Source organism: Solea senegalensis, linkage group LG4 (assembly GCF_019176455.1).
Source record: "Solea senegalensis isolate Sse05_10M linkage group LG4, IFAPA_SoseM_1, whole genome shotgun sequence".
In the NCBI taxonomy this organism is placed as follows: Eukaryota; Metazoa; Chordata; class Actinopteri; order Pleuronectiformes; family Soleidae; genus Solea; species Solea senegalensis.
In genome coordinates this window covers 4,174,917-4,193,473 of record NC_058024.1, presented here as the reverse complement: position 1 = coordinate 4,193,473, position 18,557 = coordinate 4,174,917, and the positions used below count along the sequence as shown (strand labels likewise).

Sequence of the window (18,557 nt, the reverse complement as noted above, 5' to 3'; positions counted from 1 at the left end):
CCATTTGCCATTTACCAGTGTGCCATCTAATGGACTAATAACAAAATGCAGCAAAGCACAACTTTTTTCAAGCAAAACTAAATGTTTCTTTCCCCGTCTCTCATCATATATATATATAACATTGTATAATATTATTTTGATAATCTGTATAGATTTTGACTATTGCATATTTATTACATTTAAAAATCCTTGAGATTTGTAGTTTCACAAGAAGAATAACTCACAGTAGAAGAGTAGAATTTTACTTCTTTAGTGAATTTCAGAGGTTGAGTTGGATAGTAAAAAAATATATGTGCCTGTGGATTGTAAGGATAACATTTTGATTGTCGAGCATGCTGATTGTGTTGTTATTATGTAGTAATGTAGGACTGTTATCAGTGGGTGGTGCAATAACGGTGGGTATGGTGACAGTAATATACTGTATGTGAATGCCACAGGTTGTTATTGTGCATGTTTGAGTATATCTTACTGACTGTTGAGTAGGATTAAAAATCAGCATCACCAAAATTGAAATAATAGGGGTTCCGACACGTATGACGCCATCTTTAGTAAGGGACAATAAGCCTTGTATTATAACGCAACTTGATATAATTTACTTACACTCGTGATATATTTACTTTAATTGGATTCCAAGTGCTCACCAAAGCGCCTCACCAAATAGAGGAACCAATAACAATTCGCTTCGGAAAATAACAAAAAACTATGCGTTTCGGTGAGAAATGGATAGTAAGCGGATGTCTGTCGCCATGTTTACTGTGGGTGACGCCAACTCTCTTCCATTTTCCTCCGCCTCTGGTTGTCAAGAAGATGGCAGCTTCCAGGCAGGCATGAGAGGAAATATTTCTTCTCAAACCGAATGAATTTGGGTTATAATTGCCAGATTAGATCACCTACCCGCGTATTTGCAATTACTGCATCGAAATAGGTAAGTCGGAATGAACATTTTGAGCGCTTTTTCCAGTTTGTTATGTTTTGTTGTGACAAACCGCCCGGCCATTTTTCTTGTGGGAGCTATAGAAATAGGCCGATCGCCGAAAGATGGCTGCTTCCACAAACGGCATGAAACAAAATAATACTCTGTTTATGTGCTGTAACTCAGCGTAGATTCAATTTAACATCATTGTTGCAACTACGGTCGTGTCAGGTAAATTATGCATTTTGAAGAATCATAAAAGTAAATTGCATTTCATTGTAAATTCCATTTGGGACGCTTTGACAGACACTAGCCATTCTGCTAACGCTGTTAGCTTGTTCGAATTGGTTGAGCAAGTAGCGGCTAATGCTAACGGAGTATATCTAACAGTAGACTTTATCCTGGAAGCATGGTTGCACTCGCCGTTTATATTTCGGTAAAACGTCAAATTTGTGGTTTTGATTGTGACTGCGAGCATTGCCGCGAGGTTTTGGGTTTCTAATGTTAACAACTGCGACAAAGTGGGTGCAGAGGATGCTAAGCTTGCTAGCTACAATATGGCGACTCCCACAGAAGCATGAAAATAGCCGACTCTTGCTAACGGATTTAACTGGGGATTTAGTCTGTATTATAACTGGAGCGTGTTCTGTATAATGTGTCTACTTTCTATTCATTGACTTCGCTTGTAATGAAATGCAGTTAGTTGTCGGTGGGATTGGCTTGCTATCATACAGTTATCTTTTTCATTCGCTTCCGCCATTTTTCAGACTGTAGCGGTGTTAGCGGGGGTTTGTTTGGCTGCAAGATGGCGGCTTCCATGGACTCAATTCAATGGTCATACAACTTAGACAACACTTGAGTTTGGGGGAGGCTTTCGTGTGTTATTTTTAGTACAACTGCAACGCGTATTCAACATCGGTTATCACCATCAAATGGTTTATCGAAAGCATTCACTTTGTATAAAGTTTTTAACGGAATACGTCCGTTTCTTAAGCGCTAGCCTCTGCAACTACACAAACTGTTACAGAAGTTGGTTACGGGAAACTAAGTGATGCTGCGGCTCAGTTTGCCCGTGATTGCTTAAACAGTCAAGATCAATGCTTCTTTTTTATTTGATCTGGCAGAAGTCATGTCTGCCCCTGGCTCCGCGGTGTCTGGGACCACGGCGTCGGTTCTGCAGCCGCGGTGGAAACGGGTCCTCGGGTGGTCCGGTCCCGTTCCCCGGCCCAGACATGGTCATAGAGCCGTGGCTATAAAAGAGCTCATGGTTGTCTTTGGCGGTGGGAACGAAGGCATTGTGGATGAATTACATGTATACAATACCGGTAAGTTTAAGTTTTACTCACATAAAGCTTTTGTTTTTTCTGACTTTACTGTAATATTTCATGCATTCGCAGATAGAAAATCATATTCGACGCACCTTTGTTTTTGTTTTATTTAAAGCTAATCTGTTGATGGGTGAACACTTCCCTGTTCATGTATATGTTTTATTTATTTGTTCGATTAGTTGTCTGCAAAACAAAATAGAGTACAGGCCTCAGTAGGCCAGACGGTTATGGTCTAACAAATTATAGCCCCCTCTGCTGGGAAAACGTTTTTAATGCACGTTAAAAAAGGCGGGCTAAAATTAAATGGACTTTTCTGGTTGGTTTAGATATATTATGCCCATATTTCCTTCACATAAACCAGTGAAGAAGCACATTCTGCTAATCTCTATTCTGTCTTCCCGTTACAATTCTACTTTAATTGTTTAGGTTACACTGCTCAGGAATGATTATGTCTGTTCATGTACTTGATACAGGTACACCTCCACTGATAATTGTCTTTGTTGTGTTTTATTAATATGTAGCAACAAACCAGTGGTTTATCCCAGCGGTCCGTGGTGACATCCCCCCTGGTTGTGCTGCTTATGGTTTTGTCTGTGATGGCACAAGATTGCTGGTGTTTGGTGGAATGGTGGAGTATGGAAAGTACAGCAACGACCTCTATGAACTTCAGGTAATACCACCCATTTTTATTTTGCATTTAGATAAGCACTTTTCTACATATAAAAACAACAACTGATTAACAAATTCAAATGTCATTCCCTCACAACTGAATGTTCGAGACATAGTGTGTGTTAAGTGAACGTTATTTATGTATACATATACACACACTCCGAGACGATTCTAACAAACATCGTTTATATGTACGATTTAGGCCCTCACTGCGACGCAGCCTGTACATGTTTGCATGCATATATTATTGCTTGTCTCTTTGCATCATATATTATAGTAAAATTAGGAAAGTAGGTAATAGTAAAGGCACACAGTGGTCAGTGTGGTTCAGCTCAAGACATCTCATAAATACAAACACAAATCCTAATTTATATTAAAATGCACATTAATAATTTGTTGCATTGTGTCTTCACATTCTGGCTGTGCACCTAAATAGTATTAAACTGACTGTCTGCAGTCAGAAAATTTTAGTCAACACCCATTTCAATCTATTAATTATTAGCTGTGAGCAAAGTAATAGGTTGTATAATAAATATGAATCTACCCTGAATGGTCCAGAAATCTAATTTGATCAGAATTTAGGGGGATTTCTTAAGAGCAAGGATATGGAACTAATTAATTAGTAATATATAATTACAAATCCATTGTTTAAATTGTGGTGCATTGCCATTATGTTAATCGTGAATGAAGAAAAACATCAGTATTTAACATGAGTGACTTGAAAATCCTGTCTGACTCATCAGCATACAGAACTTGTGATCTCTTTATTAATCTGCCTACAGGGAGCTACATTGTTCATCATGAGTAGTTCTTTGATCTTATTAAATTATTTTTCACAGAAAATATGTATCATATCTGCAATGTCTCTAAACACCTTAAGTGCCTACAGAAGGCTGCAACTGTTTAAGAATCTAAATATAATATATTAAAACATGTTTTCAGCCATCACAATAATATTGATAATTGCAATTATTTTCGTCAGGATAATCGTGACCTAAACTTTTAAAATGGTCCCATGCCTGAAATGACGACATGAAGTGTGCACTGTAAAGTATCTGAAAACATCCTAAACATCCTAGTTTTATTTTGGATGCTTCCATTATTTAACTTTGCACACTGAAATGAAATTATCCCACAAAAAAACAAAAGCTACCAGCCCCCTTGATGCTAATAGTCAATTGTGTATCCTTTTTGCTGGATAACAACTTGCAGTCATTTGTTGTAGTTTTTAACAAGTCTCTGATACGTCTCCTGAGGAATCCCAGACCATTGTTCTTTGGCCAATCACTCAAGTTCCTCCAGATTTGATGGACCTTTGTCTTTAGTTCACCCCAAAGATTTTCAATGGGATTTAAGTCAGGACTTTTTAAAGGCCAGTCAATAATATTCAGTTTGGTCTTCTGGAGGTAGTTCTTCACCAGGAGCAACGTATGTTATGTTTGTCATGTTGGAAGACAAAGTGACGACCCAGGCCCAGTTTTGCTGCTGACTGCTTCAGGTTGTCTTTCAAAATCTACTGTGTTTCACTAGGGACATTGTTTTTTGGGTTATATGCCTCTCTCTTCTTTCTCCAAACATAAGCAATGTCTTTATGGCTAAAGCACTCTAGTTTCATCTCATCTGACCATAGAACATGCTTCCAGTATGCATAATCTTTGTTCAGGTTGTCATTGGCATACTTTATACATCTGTCTTGTGCAGAAGTGGATTTCTTGGTCTGCAACCCTGTAGTCCATTTCTGTGCAGAGCTCTAGTAATTGTTTTCTTTGAGACTACAATTCCTGACTTGTTCTGTATCGTGTGGCTCTCTTTGAATTTCTTGATGATGCTTCTCACTCGAGTTCTGTGATAACTTTGTATGTCCTTCTCCTGCCTTGTGAGCATCAATAATCCTCTTTCTCATGTCTAAACTGATTTCTTTTCTTTGTGATGCTTTCTCAAGTGACAACTCAAACTCTTATTGAAGATTTTATACTGTGTGTATGTAAATTGGAAGGTAACCCTCAGTTTTTGTAAGTTTTTTTAAGGGGGCTAATAATTTTAAACCCTGGTAGTATTTGTTTTTTGTGTAATGATTATGTAGTGTATGTATGTATGTATGTATATATTAGTGCTTTAATTAGGCGATAAATTTAAATAATTTAACGGGTTAAAAACATTGGCGCCTTTAACGATGTTTGTTTACTTCCGGTGGCAACGTGGTCACAGTCTACATCGCAGTGATGGTTAAGGATGGACTTTTAGGCAGAAAGTTTCATTTTAAAAAGTTACCTGGTGGCTTGTTGGACAAAACTAAAGGGTGTGTGTGTGTGTGTGTGTGTGTGTGTGTGTGTGTACGCACACGCTGTTTCTCTCTTGTCCTCTTTTTCCTCTATGTGATGCATAAATAAATCGTTTCAGGTTTATTTTCGTGATTAATTGCGATTAATTAACGTAAATGTGTCTTTTGTTTTGACCATTGTTTCTAATCTAGGCTAGCAGGTGGGAATGGAAAAAATTGAAAGCCAAAAACCCAAAGAATGGGCCCCCTCCTTGTCCTCGTCTCGGCCACAGTTTTTCCCTTGTTGGTAACAAATGCTACCTGTTTGGTGGATTGGCCAATGACAGCGAGGACCCAAAAAACAACATTCCCAGGTACAGATGTTTTTGCAGCAGAAGTCAGACACATAATTATATGAAATTGTGCTCCAACCAGTAACCATTGGTGACTAATGATGTGTGTTTTCTATTCTCAGATACCTAAATGATCTGTACACACTTGAGCTTCGTGCTGGTTCCAGTGTGGTTGGATGGGATATTCCAATCACTTATGGAGTTTTGCCTCCTCCCCGTGAGAGCCACACTGCTGTGGTATACACAGAAAAGATCAGCAGGAAATCTCGCCTGATAATATATGGAGGGATGAGCGGCTGTCGTCTTGGAGATCTGTGGACACTTGATATTGGTGGGTCTCTTACTGGTGAATATAAAAATAGCAGCACTTGTTAACTCATTTATAAATACCCTTTTCTGTCCTTTATACATAGTCATACTAAGTGAGATTGAACACAAGCCCATACTTTCAAGAGGTGTTAAAAATATAAAGTTTGGTAATGTTTGGGTTTGCACCAGCTGTTGATGCTTTTGTGTAACATCCTATTACATGTGGTTTTCTCCAGATACCCTGACGTGGAACAAACCATCAGTAAGCGGCACAGCTCCACTTCCTAGAAGTCTTCACTCTGCCACCACCATCACAAACAAGTGAGACAACTGCTTCACCTCACATGTCAAACATTGAATGTTTAATTCCCTGTAAAAGAGGCTGTTCTTTTTGACAAAAGCTCACTCTTGATTTCATTAACTCACTCTGCAGGATGTATGTGTTTGGAGGATGGGTTCCTCTGGTAATGGATGATGTCAAGGTGGCCACACATGAGAAGGAATGGAAGTGCACTAACACTCTTGCCTGCCTAAATCTCGGTTTGTCCAACTAGATATTTACTATTCCATATATTACTGTGATGGCATTCAGTGATGTTGATTTTAATAATGTATGTTGTACAATTGTCTGTAGATAACATGTGTTGGGAGACAGTATTGATGGATACACTAGAAGACAACATCCCCAGGGCCCGTGCTGGCCATTGTGCTGTGGCCATCAATTCCAGACTTTATGTTTGGAGTGGCCGTGATGGTTACCGCAAAGCCTGGAACAACCAAGTCTGCTGTAAAGACCTCTGGTACCTGGAAACAGGTTGGTGTACTGTAACACTGTTGATAGGTTTGCTAGTAGGAATTTCTTATTGTGGCTTGTGTTATCAGTAGTGATGGGTCATATGACGATCGTGAAGGATTACAATGTGCTGTCGATCTGCCAAAACAGAGAGATTTTAGTATCATCTATAGGGAACATTTAATCCATTGCTGTTCTATGCTGTTGTCTGTGTTTGTTTGTTTTTTGCCCAAATCACACTATTTGCCTGTCTGCTTCATCTCCGGTCAAACCAATCATAGCGAACTACAGGCAGCGTCGTGTGGACATGGCTCCAGACTAACTTTTTTTTTACTAGGAGCACAGTGGCTCCTAACCAAGCAGAAAATTAAGGGGCGCACTCGTAAATTAACTTGACATGCAAATATTCACATTTCCTCTAATTTTCACTGCATTACTGTATTATATTTACTTTAATAAATGCAGAAATTACAGTGTAAATTCACAGTGTCAGATTAAGATGTCAACCTTTTGGTTGCAGTCTGGAGCCCTGGAGGAGTTTGGTCCCTAAAAAGAACTCTACCTCTCTTATATGGAACATGGTTTGGCTTTTCCCCAAATGACAAGGCATAAACAACTATTATTTACAAAGTGCTGACGTTAATGGCACTGTTTGACAGACTTTCGCTGTTCCAAACCTTGAAGAGAGATCTGTGTTTGGGGCTATGCTTTTACAAATAGTTTGGTTGCACTATTCAGTAACTTGCAAAATAGTGAAAAATAAAATTCTGATGTTTTTCCATATTGCTCAGACAATGTCAATTTATTCTCTCCTCCCTATCCAGAGCGGCCACATGCCCCCGCCAGGGTACAGTTAGTCCGTGCCAATACAAACTCTCTTGAGGTGAGCTGGGGAGCAGTTTCCACTGCTGACACCTATTTACTGCAGCTACAGAAGTATGACATTCCTGCAACTCCAGCTGTAGCCTCACCAGCCATGAGCACCGCCCCCTCCCTGCCTATAAACTCTCCAAAGAGCCCTGCACCCGCTGCAGCAGCGCCCTCTGCTCAGAGCTTCCCACAGACAGGTATTGCACTCATGGCTAAAGATTTATATGGTTTAAATTTACGTGTTCACTAGGAAACACAACTGAAACTGAGCAAAGCATGTGTTCCCTTTATTTTACAGCTGTCTTGAAAGTAGCAGCTCAGCACTCTGCAACAGGCGCGTCTGTTGTCACAGTACGCCCCAGCCAGCCTGGGAAGTCCCCTGTCACTCTGACATCACTTCCTCCAGGTGTTCGAATGGTAGTGCCTGCCCAAACCACCCAAGGATCGGTATGGAGACATTTGAATAGTATTTCGTCATGTTTAAAACTTTGTCTTAGGCACATAATAACATGTTTTCTACACTGACTTACACTTTTCTTTGTTTCAGCCAATTGGCAGCAGCCCTCAGATGAGTGGCATGGCAGCTTTAGCTGCAGCAGCTGCAGCAACACAGAAGATCCCACCCTCCTCCGCAGGGACGGTTCTCAATGTTCCTGCGGGTGCCACCATTCTCAAAACGGTAGCTGTTTCTCCTGGCACAACCACAATGAAAATGGCTTCTCCAGTCATGGTGCAAAGCTCATTTATCAATTCTCATTTGTAACATTGTGTACATTCTGACAGCTACAGATCATTTGTTAAATCTGTGTTGTGCTTGTAGGTCAGTAACCCAGCCACACGCATGCTGAAGACGGCTGCAGCCCAGGTGGGCACAGCAGCCGGTTCCTCGCCCACCACCACCAGACCCATCATCACTGTGCACAAGTCTGGTGCAGTCACGGTAGCCCAGCAGGCACAGGTGGTAACCACTGTGGTGGGAGGAGTCACAAAGACCATCACCCTGGTGAAGAGTCCCCTCACCATGGGCAGCAGTGGCACTCTGGTAAGAAAACATGACTGTTTTGTGAAATGTAATACTAGTGCATTGTGCCGAGAGCACCCTTTGGGGCTTTCTCAGTCATGTTACAAGTCAGGGGTTCTGTAAATGTGTGTTTGTCTAGTCACAAGACTGACAATATTTACCGAGTTAACCCGTGGGGGAGGTAGTCATTTTTGGCCTGCAGAGAACCCTTCTAAGAAAACGGGGAATGTGACGTTAGTGATCTGCATGTCTGTTGATCAGTTAGAGCTGGAATGATTCTCAGAGTCACTAGTTGAACTGCCTGTACTGTCCGATGTTTTCTGGTCACCCATGAACTTAAGTCTCTCTCCTATGTCGGCAGATCTCCAACCTTGGCAAGATGATGTCTGTGGTACAAACCAAGCCAGTGCAGACGTCGGCTGTCACAGGCCAGGCTTCCACTAACCCTCTCACACAGATCATACAGGTCAGCTATCTGCATGAGTGCAGGAAAACAAAACAGGAGTAGTAGCTTAGTACTGTTTAACCAACAGTAGCTTAAAACTCCTGAGATAGCCACCAGATGTCTTTCTCTTAATAGTTGATTGACATTGTCCTCTGTCCCCAGACAAAGGGTCCGCTCCCAGCGGGAACCATCCTGAAGCTGGTGACCTCTGCAGATGGCAAGCCTACAACCATCATCACCACTTCGCAGGCAGGAGGCACAGGAAACAAGCCCACTATCCTCAACATCAGTGGTGTTTCTCCTACCACCACGAAGCAGGGCACCACAATCATTAAGACTATCCCCATGTCAGCCATCATGACGCAGCCTGGAGCCACAGGTCATACTCATTTTACTGTTTTCTCATTCAACTTTATCTCAACATAATAATGGTAATAATAATAAATTTAATATATTGTGCTTTTCATGGACTTCAAAGTCGCTTCACATTTAAAGCGTAAGAATGAAAAACCAAAGACAAATAAATTAAAACCATTAAGCATTAAAATCTGTCTTGAAAAGAGGAGTTTTGAGGAGTGATTAGAATGAGGAAAGGTCTGAACAGACATGGATGGGTTGAGGTAGTGAGTTCCAGACGGAGAAGGCTCTGATTGACTGCTGATCATGACCGAGTGACTGATTGCAGTGATGCATTTGGCAGTAAATTGTAGTTTCACGTTTGGGAGTAGAAACAAATTCTAAACATCAATATCTGGAAGTTTGTGTATGTGTGTATTTTCCATCTTTTATTTGCAATATTTCAGCATACTATTTGTTGCTGAGGATGAGTGAACACAAAGGTGTGATGGAAAGCTGTAAGCAAAAGTGCACTACTTACCACATTGCCAAAAGTAGTTTCTTCTATTTAAACCAGTGGACTTGAGGCAATTTAGATCTTAACAATCCATTTGGAGACAGAACTTATGCCTGACTGAGGCATACATGTTGGATGTTCGATAACAATCCCTAGCCTTGTTGAGAAAACAAGATGTGTTTTCTTTTTTTTGACGACTTTTCAATATATGTGAAGGGCTTTGCAATGGTCAATACAAAACCGCAAAACAAACGGGTCAGGATTATCAGGTGAGGATGAATTCCTGACTTTCATGTGTTTGACTGTGCAGGTGTGACGAGCAGTGCAGGCATGAAAACGCCTATTACAATTCTTACTACAAAGGTGATGACCACTGGAACTCCTGGTAAAATCATCACTGCGGTGCCCAAACTTGCTACTGCGGCCGGCCAACAAGGACTGACGCAGGTAAACTGACTAAATGTGTGGACTAGACTTCATACATGTGATTTCCATGTGAGAGAACTCCCATGGAGGCTAATCTTCACTTTTGTCTTTGAAGGTGGTCTTGAAGGGTGCTCCAGGACAACCAGGAACTATACTGCGCACCGTGCCCATGAGCACGATGGGTGGCGTTCGACTTGTCACACCTGTGACTATGTCGTCCGTGAAGCCAAATGTCACCACACTCGTTGTCAAGGGGACTACTGGTAAGAATACGGGGCTATTATTATTAACACAGATTTTGTGGTTCTAATGTATCTGTTTTTGTCATTTAATGCCACTTATCTCACTGTCCAGGTGTCACCACCCTTGGAACTGTCACTGGCACAGTCTCCTCAAGCCTTACAGGAGGTGCAGGGGACAATTCCAGTGCCTCACTGGTCACCCCTATCACCACACTAGGAACCATTTCTACCCTGTCCAGCCAGGTAATCAGCCCAGCTGCCATAACTGTGTCGGCTGCTCAGACCAGCCTGACCTCTGCCTCCACACTGCCATCCTCTACCATCACAGTACAGGTAAGTCCCAGCAGGTTGTCCTCCCTCAACTACTCAAGATTGTAATCATTAGGATGTTTCCCAACCCTGGTCCTTAGGGAACACTGCCCTGCATGTTTTAGATGTTGCCCTGCATCACTGCACCTGATTCAGACGGTCAGCTCGTCAACAAGCTCTGCAGAAGCCTTGTAATGAGCTGTTCATCTGAATCAGGTGTGTTGGAGCAGGGCAACATCTAAAACATGCAGGGCAGTGTTCCCTGAGGACCAACCAAATTCTTTATTTTGTCTGAAACCTGCAACGTGGCCCAAGATTAGACTGAAGTTGTTGTCCTCTCCTCAGAACCAGCCCACACAGGTGACACTGATCACAACTCCCAGTGGAGTAGAAGCTCAACCAGTGCAGGATTTACCCGTTTCTATCCTGGCTTCACCAACCTCTGAGCAGCCCAGTTCAACTGAGGCTGGGGAAGGTTCTGGCACCGTCACCCTCGTCTGCTCTAACCCACCCTGTGAAACCCACGAGACAGGAACCACCAACACAGCCACTACCTCCTCTGCTACGATTGGAGCTGGGCGGGTCTGTTCAAATCCACCATGTGAGACCCATGAAACAGGAACCACCAACACAGCCACAACTGCGTCATCAAACATGTCTGCACTCCGCGTGTGCTCCAACCCGCCGTGTGAGACCCATGAAACTGGGACGACTAACACAGCAACCACGGCCTCATCGAACATGGGAGCCGTCCAACAGTTGTGCTCCAACCCGCCGTGTGAGACCCATGAAACTGGGACAACTAACACAGCAACCACAGCCTCATGAACATGGGAGGCGTCAACGGTGTGCTCCAACCCGCGTGTGAGACCCATGAAACTGGGACAACTAACACAGCAACCACAGCCTCGTCTAACATGGGAGGCAACAGGTGTGCTCCAACCCGCCGTGTGAGACCCATGAAACTGGGACAACTAACACAGCAACCACAGCCTCGTCTAACATGGGAGGCGTCCAACAGGTGTGCTCCAACCCACCCTGTGAGACCCATGTGACAGGAACCACCAACACAGCCACTCAGGCATCATCGAACATGAACGCTGGCCAGACGGACACCACACAGAGGGTTTTTTCCAACCCAACCTGTGAAACACAGGGGACAGGGACTACCAACACCCCATCCACAGCAACATCCAGTATGGGAGGTGAGCAGACCAGCACAACAGCAGGCCTAGTTCAGAGGGTGTGTTCCAACCCACCTTGTGAAACGCACGAGACGGGGACCACCAACACAGCCACCACTGCCACCAGCAGCATGGAGACAGGCGAAGGCACAGGTAGGCATGTCGTCATTCACTACTATCCGGGAGTAGTTGTACATTTGTGAGTCGATTCAGAATCGTCCACGTACACATTTGTATGTAAGCTGTGCTCTTTCATTGCTAACATGAATCACATTTACTTCATTCAATTATACGTTGGATTGTAGCATTTAATTATTTTAGATTTGTGTCGTTCTAACACAAAAGCAGAAGTACTTGTTCAAGTGCTGACCTGCCACATTTTCATAATTCATAAGGGCGTGAATGGGAATGAAGTCGAACTTAAATGGTGCGTGTGTGTCTTGTCAGCAGCTCAGCAGTCAGAGGAAGGAACCGAAGGTACCAGCAGCACAGAGGCGGTTGCTACCACTGCAACAACTAGTATGGTCACCACCACCCAGGGCAGGGCCATTACTACTGTCACCCAGTCTACACCAGCGCCTGGTCCCTCTGTACCGGTAACAGTTTTGCATATTCACGCTCTGATTAAAGGCTGCAACTCACCATTATTTTCATAATGGATTAATGTGTTGATTATTTTGTGATTAGTGAAACTGATGTTCCAATGTATAGTATTGTCTCCAAACAGGTTGATCAGTCTTAATGATTGCTTTGTCATATAAAATAAAGCAAAGAATCCAGAAAATATGAACTTTTAAGATGAAGAATATCAGAAAACTTGCTTAATTATTAAAAGAACATTCAAACCCATTCATTGATTAAAAGGTGATGATTAATAACTAATTAATCATTGCAGCCCATGTGTTCATGTGATGATATAATGTAAGATAAATGTGTCATTGTCTTTATATTAATTGATGTTTTTCCTGTCTAGTCAATTTCATCAATCACAGAGGGAGTGAGTACTGTCGCCAGCTCTACAGAGGAACCAATGCAGACTGAAGAGGCAGCATCAGCAGAAGCTGCACCGACAGAGGCATCTACTGCCATGGAGACACAAGCAGAAGTGAGTGCTGTATTTAAAAAAAGAAAAAAAGAAAAACACATCATGACTGTGTCAGTGCACTTTTTTCACGTATATAATTTTGACTTGTGAAATGTGTTCTGTCAGGGAGAAGCAGCCACAGCGACAGATTTGAACTTACCCTCAGAGCTGATGTCTGAGGGTCAGGGAGCCACTCTGATGGTGACAGGTCTGTCAGACGAGGAGCTGGCTGTGACCGCCGCAGCAGAGGCTGCCGCTCAGGCAGCAGCCACTGAAGAAGCTCAAGCCCTGGCTATCCAGGCTGTCCTCCAAGCAGCTCAGCAAGCTGTAATGAGTGAGTTCAGTCGTACACTTGTTTTTACAGACGTCTTCAACTGCAGCCATAGAGAGCTCAGTCTGGCTGTAGTGAAGTGGACAACATTAGTTTTACTTCTTCTCCACTCAGTCTTCCTTAGCATGAGAGAACTTTTTCAGCCATGGTTACGATATGAATTGGATTTTAAGATACTTTCTGTTTACAGATGAGAGTGAGTCTGTTGGAGATAGCCAGCAACCTACCACCATCCCCATCATGCTAACCCAGCAGGAGCTGGCAGCACTGGTGCAGCAGCAGCAGCTGCAGGAGGCTCAGGCAGCAGCCCAACAAGCTGCTGTAGACACAAGCTTACCTACTGAGGGCCTGGCCCCTGCTGACAGCCTCAATGACCCCTCTGTGGAGAGCAATGGACACAATGAGATGGCTGCAGCTGTCACCAGTGCTGTAGTGTCTCTGCTGCCCCGCACCACTGCTGAGAGTAAGACTTTATGAGTATGTTTTTATTGTTACTTTGGATGTTTTTTCTTGTCCACAATATATCGATCCTGTCGCTGCTTCCGTCTACTCCACAGCACTCGCTCCATCGAGCACCTTTGCACCCTCTGTAGCAGTGGCAAGTCCAGCCAAGATGCAAGCAGCAGCTGCTCTAGCAGAGGTCGCCAATGGCATTGAAGGAGAGGTGAGTCATTGTACCATTAGTGAACCGTGTTCAGTCCTCTCAGGTCAGAGAGGGAGAGAAACATGATGTTTTTTCACTGAGTGTGTGTTTGGTCTTTCTATTCAGAAACAAGCTCCTCAGCCAACCCCAGTGAAACCCATTGTCAAGAAAGAGAATCAGTGGTTTGACGTTGGAATCGTAAAAGTGACAAATATGGTCGTCACGCACTTCTACATGCCAACCGATGAATCTCAAGGAGACGTAAGTGTTTCAAGAGGTGTCCTCCATGATCAGATGACTGTGCTCTATGGGTCTCTAATGGCTCTCTGTTGTATAGGACGACTCTGGCACCATGCCTGACTACAGCCAGATGAAAAAGATGGAGCTGCAGCCTGGAACAGCTTATAAGTTCCGCGTTGCTGGAATCAACGCTTGTGGTCGTGGATCTTTCTCAGAGATCTCTGCATTCAAGACTTGCTTACCAGGTTTCCCAGGAGCTCCCTGTGCCATCAAAATCAGCAAGGTTAAACGCTCGAGTCATACTTTCTGTCCTTTTTCGTTGTTCTGAAGTAACCACAGATGTCGTGGGTGATGTTGTCTAACACTGACGAGTATTGATTTGACTTATTTCTCTGCAGAGCCCAGATGGCGCGCACCTGACCTGGGAGCCACCATCTGTGACTTCAGGGAAGATCATCGAATACTCCGTGTACCTGGCTATCCAGAGCAACCAGACAGCCGAAGCAAAGGCCTCCACCCCAGCCCAGCTAGCTTTCATGCGTGTGTATTGTGGACCCAACCCTTCGTGCTTGGTGCAGTCGTCCAGCCTCTCAAACGCCCACATTGACTACACCACCAAGCCTGCCATCATCTTCCGCATTGCCGCCCGCAACGAAAAGGGCTACGGTCCCGCCACCCAAGTTCGATGGCTGCAAGGTGAGCATAGCACATCGTCAACGGGCACTTTTTTCACCAGTGGACGAAGCAGACATGTGAACAAATTTTCTGCTTTGTAGAATCCGGCAAAGACGCGGCCTCTGCAAAACCAGCCCCCAAAAGACCAGGCACCTCTCCTGATACGTAAGTCTGACTCTGTGAACATGAACGTGCACTGATGCAGTGATGAAAACATGCAACGCTTATGTTTGGTTTATGTGTTGCTTTACAGTAAGGTTACTGGTCCAAAGAAAGCAAGAACGGACCAGTGAGGTCGCCCAGAGACCCCTCCCAGTCTTTTGTCCTTTTTCCACTCGCTGTCCTTTTATCAGGAAGACTGACCTTCACCCCCCTCCTCCACATCCTAATCTCATCCTTGACCCTCAAGTCTCAGATCAAGACAGCAGTGGAGGCAGAACAACCGTATGAAGCCCAGATGAAAGTCAATCTGAGATCTGATGTTTTTGTAGATAAAAGCCCTCCTTCCTCATCGTTCTGTTGGTCGTCCTATATTTAGATCAACACAAACTTAGAAGCACATTATCTTTTTCAGTCATATCCTCTTCCATCCTTTAACATCTTTTTTTGGCTTGTTTCAGTAGTTCAGAGCAGTATAGAGAAGCATTTACATCTTTCACAAACTGGGAGTCAGCCTGAGCGCAATGTTACCTTTTTTTTTGTTTTGTTTTTTTTGTGAAACCTGGGGACGTAGAGAAAGACTACACGAGACGATGTACATTGTTGAAAAAGGCTGTGAAGGCAGTAGTTTAGCTGAGAGGGGAAAAAAATGGTATAGAAACAAATAAAGCACTTGTCCTCACCGAAAGAGGACATCATTTCTTTTTTCTCCTTTTGTTTTTGCTCAAAACAAATGTGCATCAACAAGAACCAAGTCTGTATAGTCATCGTACTGGACTCTAGTCTCCTGCTAAAGTCATCACTGTGCGCTTTTTACCCCAAGATGAGGACTGGTGGCCAACACTTGGACGTGGACAAAAGAGAAGAATGACAAAGGAAGAGACTTGTAGAGAATGAATGACAAGACTTTGCTAGAAGTGAGACAGACTTGCAGCACACAGAAAAAAATATTGCAAAATCTTCCCAAAAAATTAGCAAGCAATGACGCAGATCTTTTGTGTAGTTTATTTTTATATTTTTTAAGCTTTTTTTCTCCCGTGTGTATGTTGTGTGCATTTTTAAAAGCATCTTTTTTTTTAGCTGTTGTCCATCCCCCCCTATAGTTTGTGTTTGTGGAAAGATTAGTGGCTGTGTTGAAGTTGCCACTATATTTTAAAAACAACAAACAAGTTGATTTGGTCACATGTTCCTGTTGTTAACAGATGGTGATGAATGAGCGAATGACTTTTGTAATTGTTCCAATAGAACTGTGGAGGTTATAGGACTGAAGGGAACTTTGGATTTGGATCCAGGGAGAGGAGAGTTTTCACTTTCTTTACTACTCAGTGCTTGTGTTGCTTTGTTTGCCAAACGTGGAGTTCTTGGGGTATGTGGAAAAAAAAAAAAATCAGACATTTTCCGCGTTAATATCCCAATCAGTTGTCCTTCACTTTTTATGCTTATGAATGTGGTGTCTCAACTCTTTAATTTTTTTTAGAAAGGCAAATTATATTAGTAGACCTATTTTCCCTATCCTATTGATGTATGTGAATCCATTTAATAAATTTTAATTTTTTTCCTTCCACGGCTCTGTATTTCAGACAACAGATGGTGTGCAAACAAACTGTGCTATGTCTTTGAATGGGATATCAAAGGAAGAAAGCTTACACTGCAGGAGTGAACTCGCCTGTAAATTAGTTCGTTCATAGAGCAAAGAATAAAACAAACAAAAAAAAGAACATCTTGGCCTTTTATATAACTACCTGTTACAAACTGTTTTTACATGTTGGTCATCTCTTGATTACCTTTTGTGTCTTTACTTATAAAAGAAACAAATATAAATATATATAAATAAATATATATAGTCTCCTTGATCGTTCTAATTTGCTTATGTCGAGCTGATTGACTGTAGGCGCAGTCTGAGTCACTGCAACGTTCGTTCTAGACTGAACATGAGTTTCTATCTTCCTCTAAGGGCAGAGTCGGTTGTGATGGTAACGGCCAGGAAGGAAGATTAGAACCAAGGTGTCCGCTTGCCGCCTTTTATCGGCTCACACTTTCCAGTTCCCATTATGTGGTTTCTTCTGATTTCTTTCTAGGAAAAAAAAAACCTTTCTCTTCATATGCATTCATACTTTTTTGTGCGTGTCGGTGTGTCTGTTGAACAAAACTAGACATGCATGCAAAAGCAGTGTATTTTAGTAGTGATGCCTTAAGTTAGACCATAAGCTGAAGGTTCGCAAAAAAAAAAAAAGAAGAAACATTTAATGAGTTTGATCCTCTCCATGTGGTATACAGTTGTGTCCTCTCCTTCCACAGTACCTTTCCTGGGTCACTCTTTTTGCACCCTTGTTAGATAAAGTCGTCATCATCAGCAGTGCCGAGGTCGCTCTGAACTTTCCCTCTCACACTGGGACAAGTGCTGCTCTCAGCAATCACAGGTGTTGTGAGTTTCCGTCGGCTGTTTGCAGGTTCTCTGGAAATGTCCTGTATTTTCCAATGTGTGTTTTTTGTACTGTAGGGAGTAATGTATCTTTTATCATCAAAAAATAAACATGTTAAAGAGATTTATAGTGTCCTCTAATCCTTTCCCCTCACCAGTGCAGAACCTTCACATAACAGCACTGAACACTGCATCAGAATAATCTAAAATCAACTTGATAACATACATATAATCTTGTACAACAATTTGAAGTGATGGAACAACTTTGACAGCATAAAAGGAATCACTTCATGCACATGTCGAAATCTAAAATTACATTTGAAAGGATAATTAAAGCCACCACATTGACATAATATAATTACATTTGTTAAGGTTTGACCCTCTTTTGAGTTGTTGGATATGAAGCTGTGTACGCCTTATTTATTTTATGATTTTAATGTATTTGTATTTTGTTTATTAGATGATTTACGATTCTTCTTCTCTCTGGGATTTTCCTGTTTTGTGTGTTTGTATTTGCTTTCCTGGAAGAGACGTCGGTCCACACTGTGGCCCGGTAGAGAAGCACTAATTCACACATATATCATCAAACACAAACACAATATTATAGAACTAATATTGTTAAATTTAAAAACATGTACACAGCTGCTGGAGCAGTTGGTGACGGTGTCATGAAAAGCAAAGCTCTTTTTCTTCATCACTTTATTACTATTATGAGTCCACTGTGAAACTGTAGTTTTGAATTCAAATATTAAAAACATATTTTAAAACTGGTCTTACTTTACTGGAAAAGTATGCACAAGAATGACCGCTAGAGGGCAGCATAGGCTTCAAGGTAATACTTTTCTTTCTAGATTTACTTTCTGTTTGAGTGTCAGTAATATTTAAACATTTAAATTTATAAAGCAGTGCTCCCCAACCTTTTTTCCTTGAAGCCCCCCTTGCTTGTGTCCAGGACAAATCAGGGCCCCCCTGACCTGAACCCCTGTCCAGGGCGCACACACAAAAAAGTATAAAGTAAGAAGTTTAGG

General features: G+C 42.4%; 1 protein-coding gene across 1 annotated transcript; it reads left to right on the top strand.

The window, feature by feature from the left end:
- Nucleotides 1-772: 772 nt before the first annotated feature.
- hcfc1a (host cell factor C1a) lies at nt 773-17,653 on the top strand. The gene is given in 30 exon segments (XM_044023085.1): nt 773-925; nt 2,038-2,238; nt 2,763-2,911; nt 5,384-5,544; nt 5,646-5,854; nt 6,069-6,153; nt 6,266-6,372; nt 6,467-6,646; nt 7,450-7,692; nt 7,794-7,942; nt 8,043-8,174; nt 8,316-8,537; nt 8,878-8,982; nt 9,124-9,340; nt 10,125-10,261; nt 10,356-10,503; nt 10,595-10,815; nt 11,137-11,614; nt 11,617-11,718; nt 11,721-12,128; nt 12,423-12,571; nt 12,949-13,080; nt 13,186-13,393; nt 13,581-13,853; nt 13,948-14,054; nt 14,160-14,294; nt 14,371-14,556; nt 14,672-14,969; nt 15,050-15,113; nt 15,202-17,653. Coding segments are annotated over 29 exon segments (5,241 nt in total). The 5' UTR covers nt 773-925; nt 2,038-2,042; the 3' UTR covers nt 15,242-17,653.
- Nucleotides 17,654-18,557: the final 904 nt, after the last annotated feature.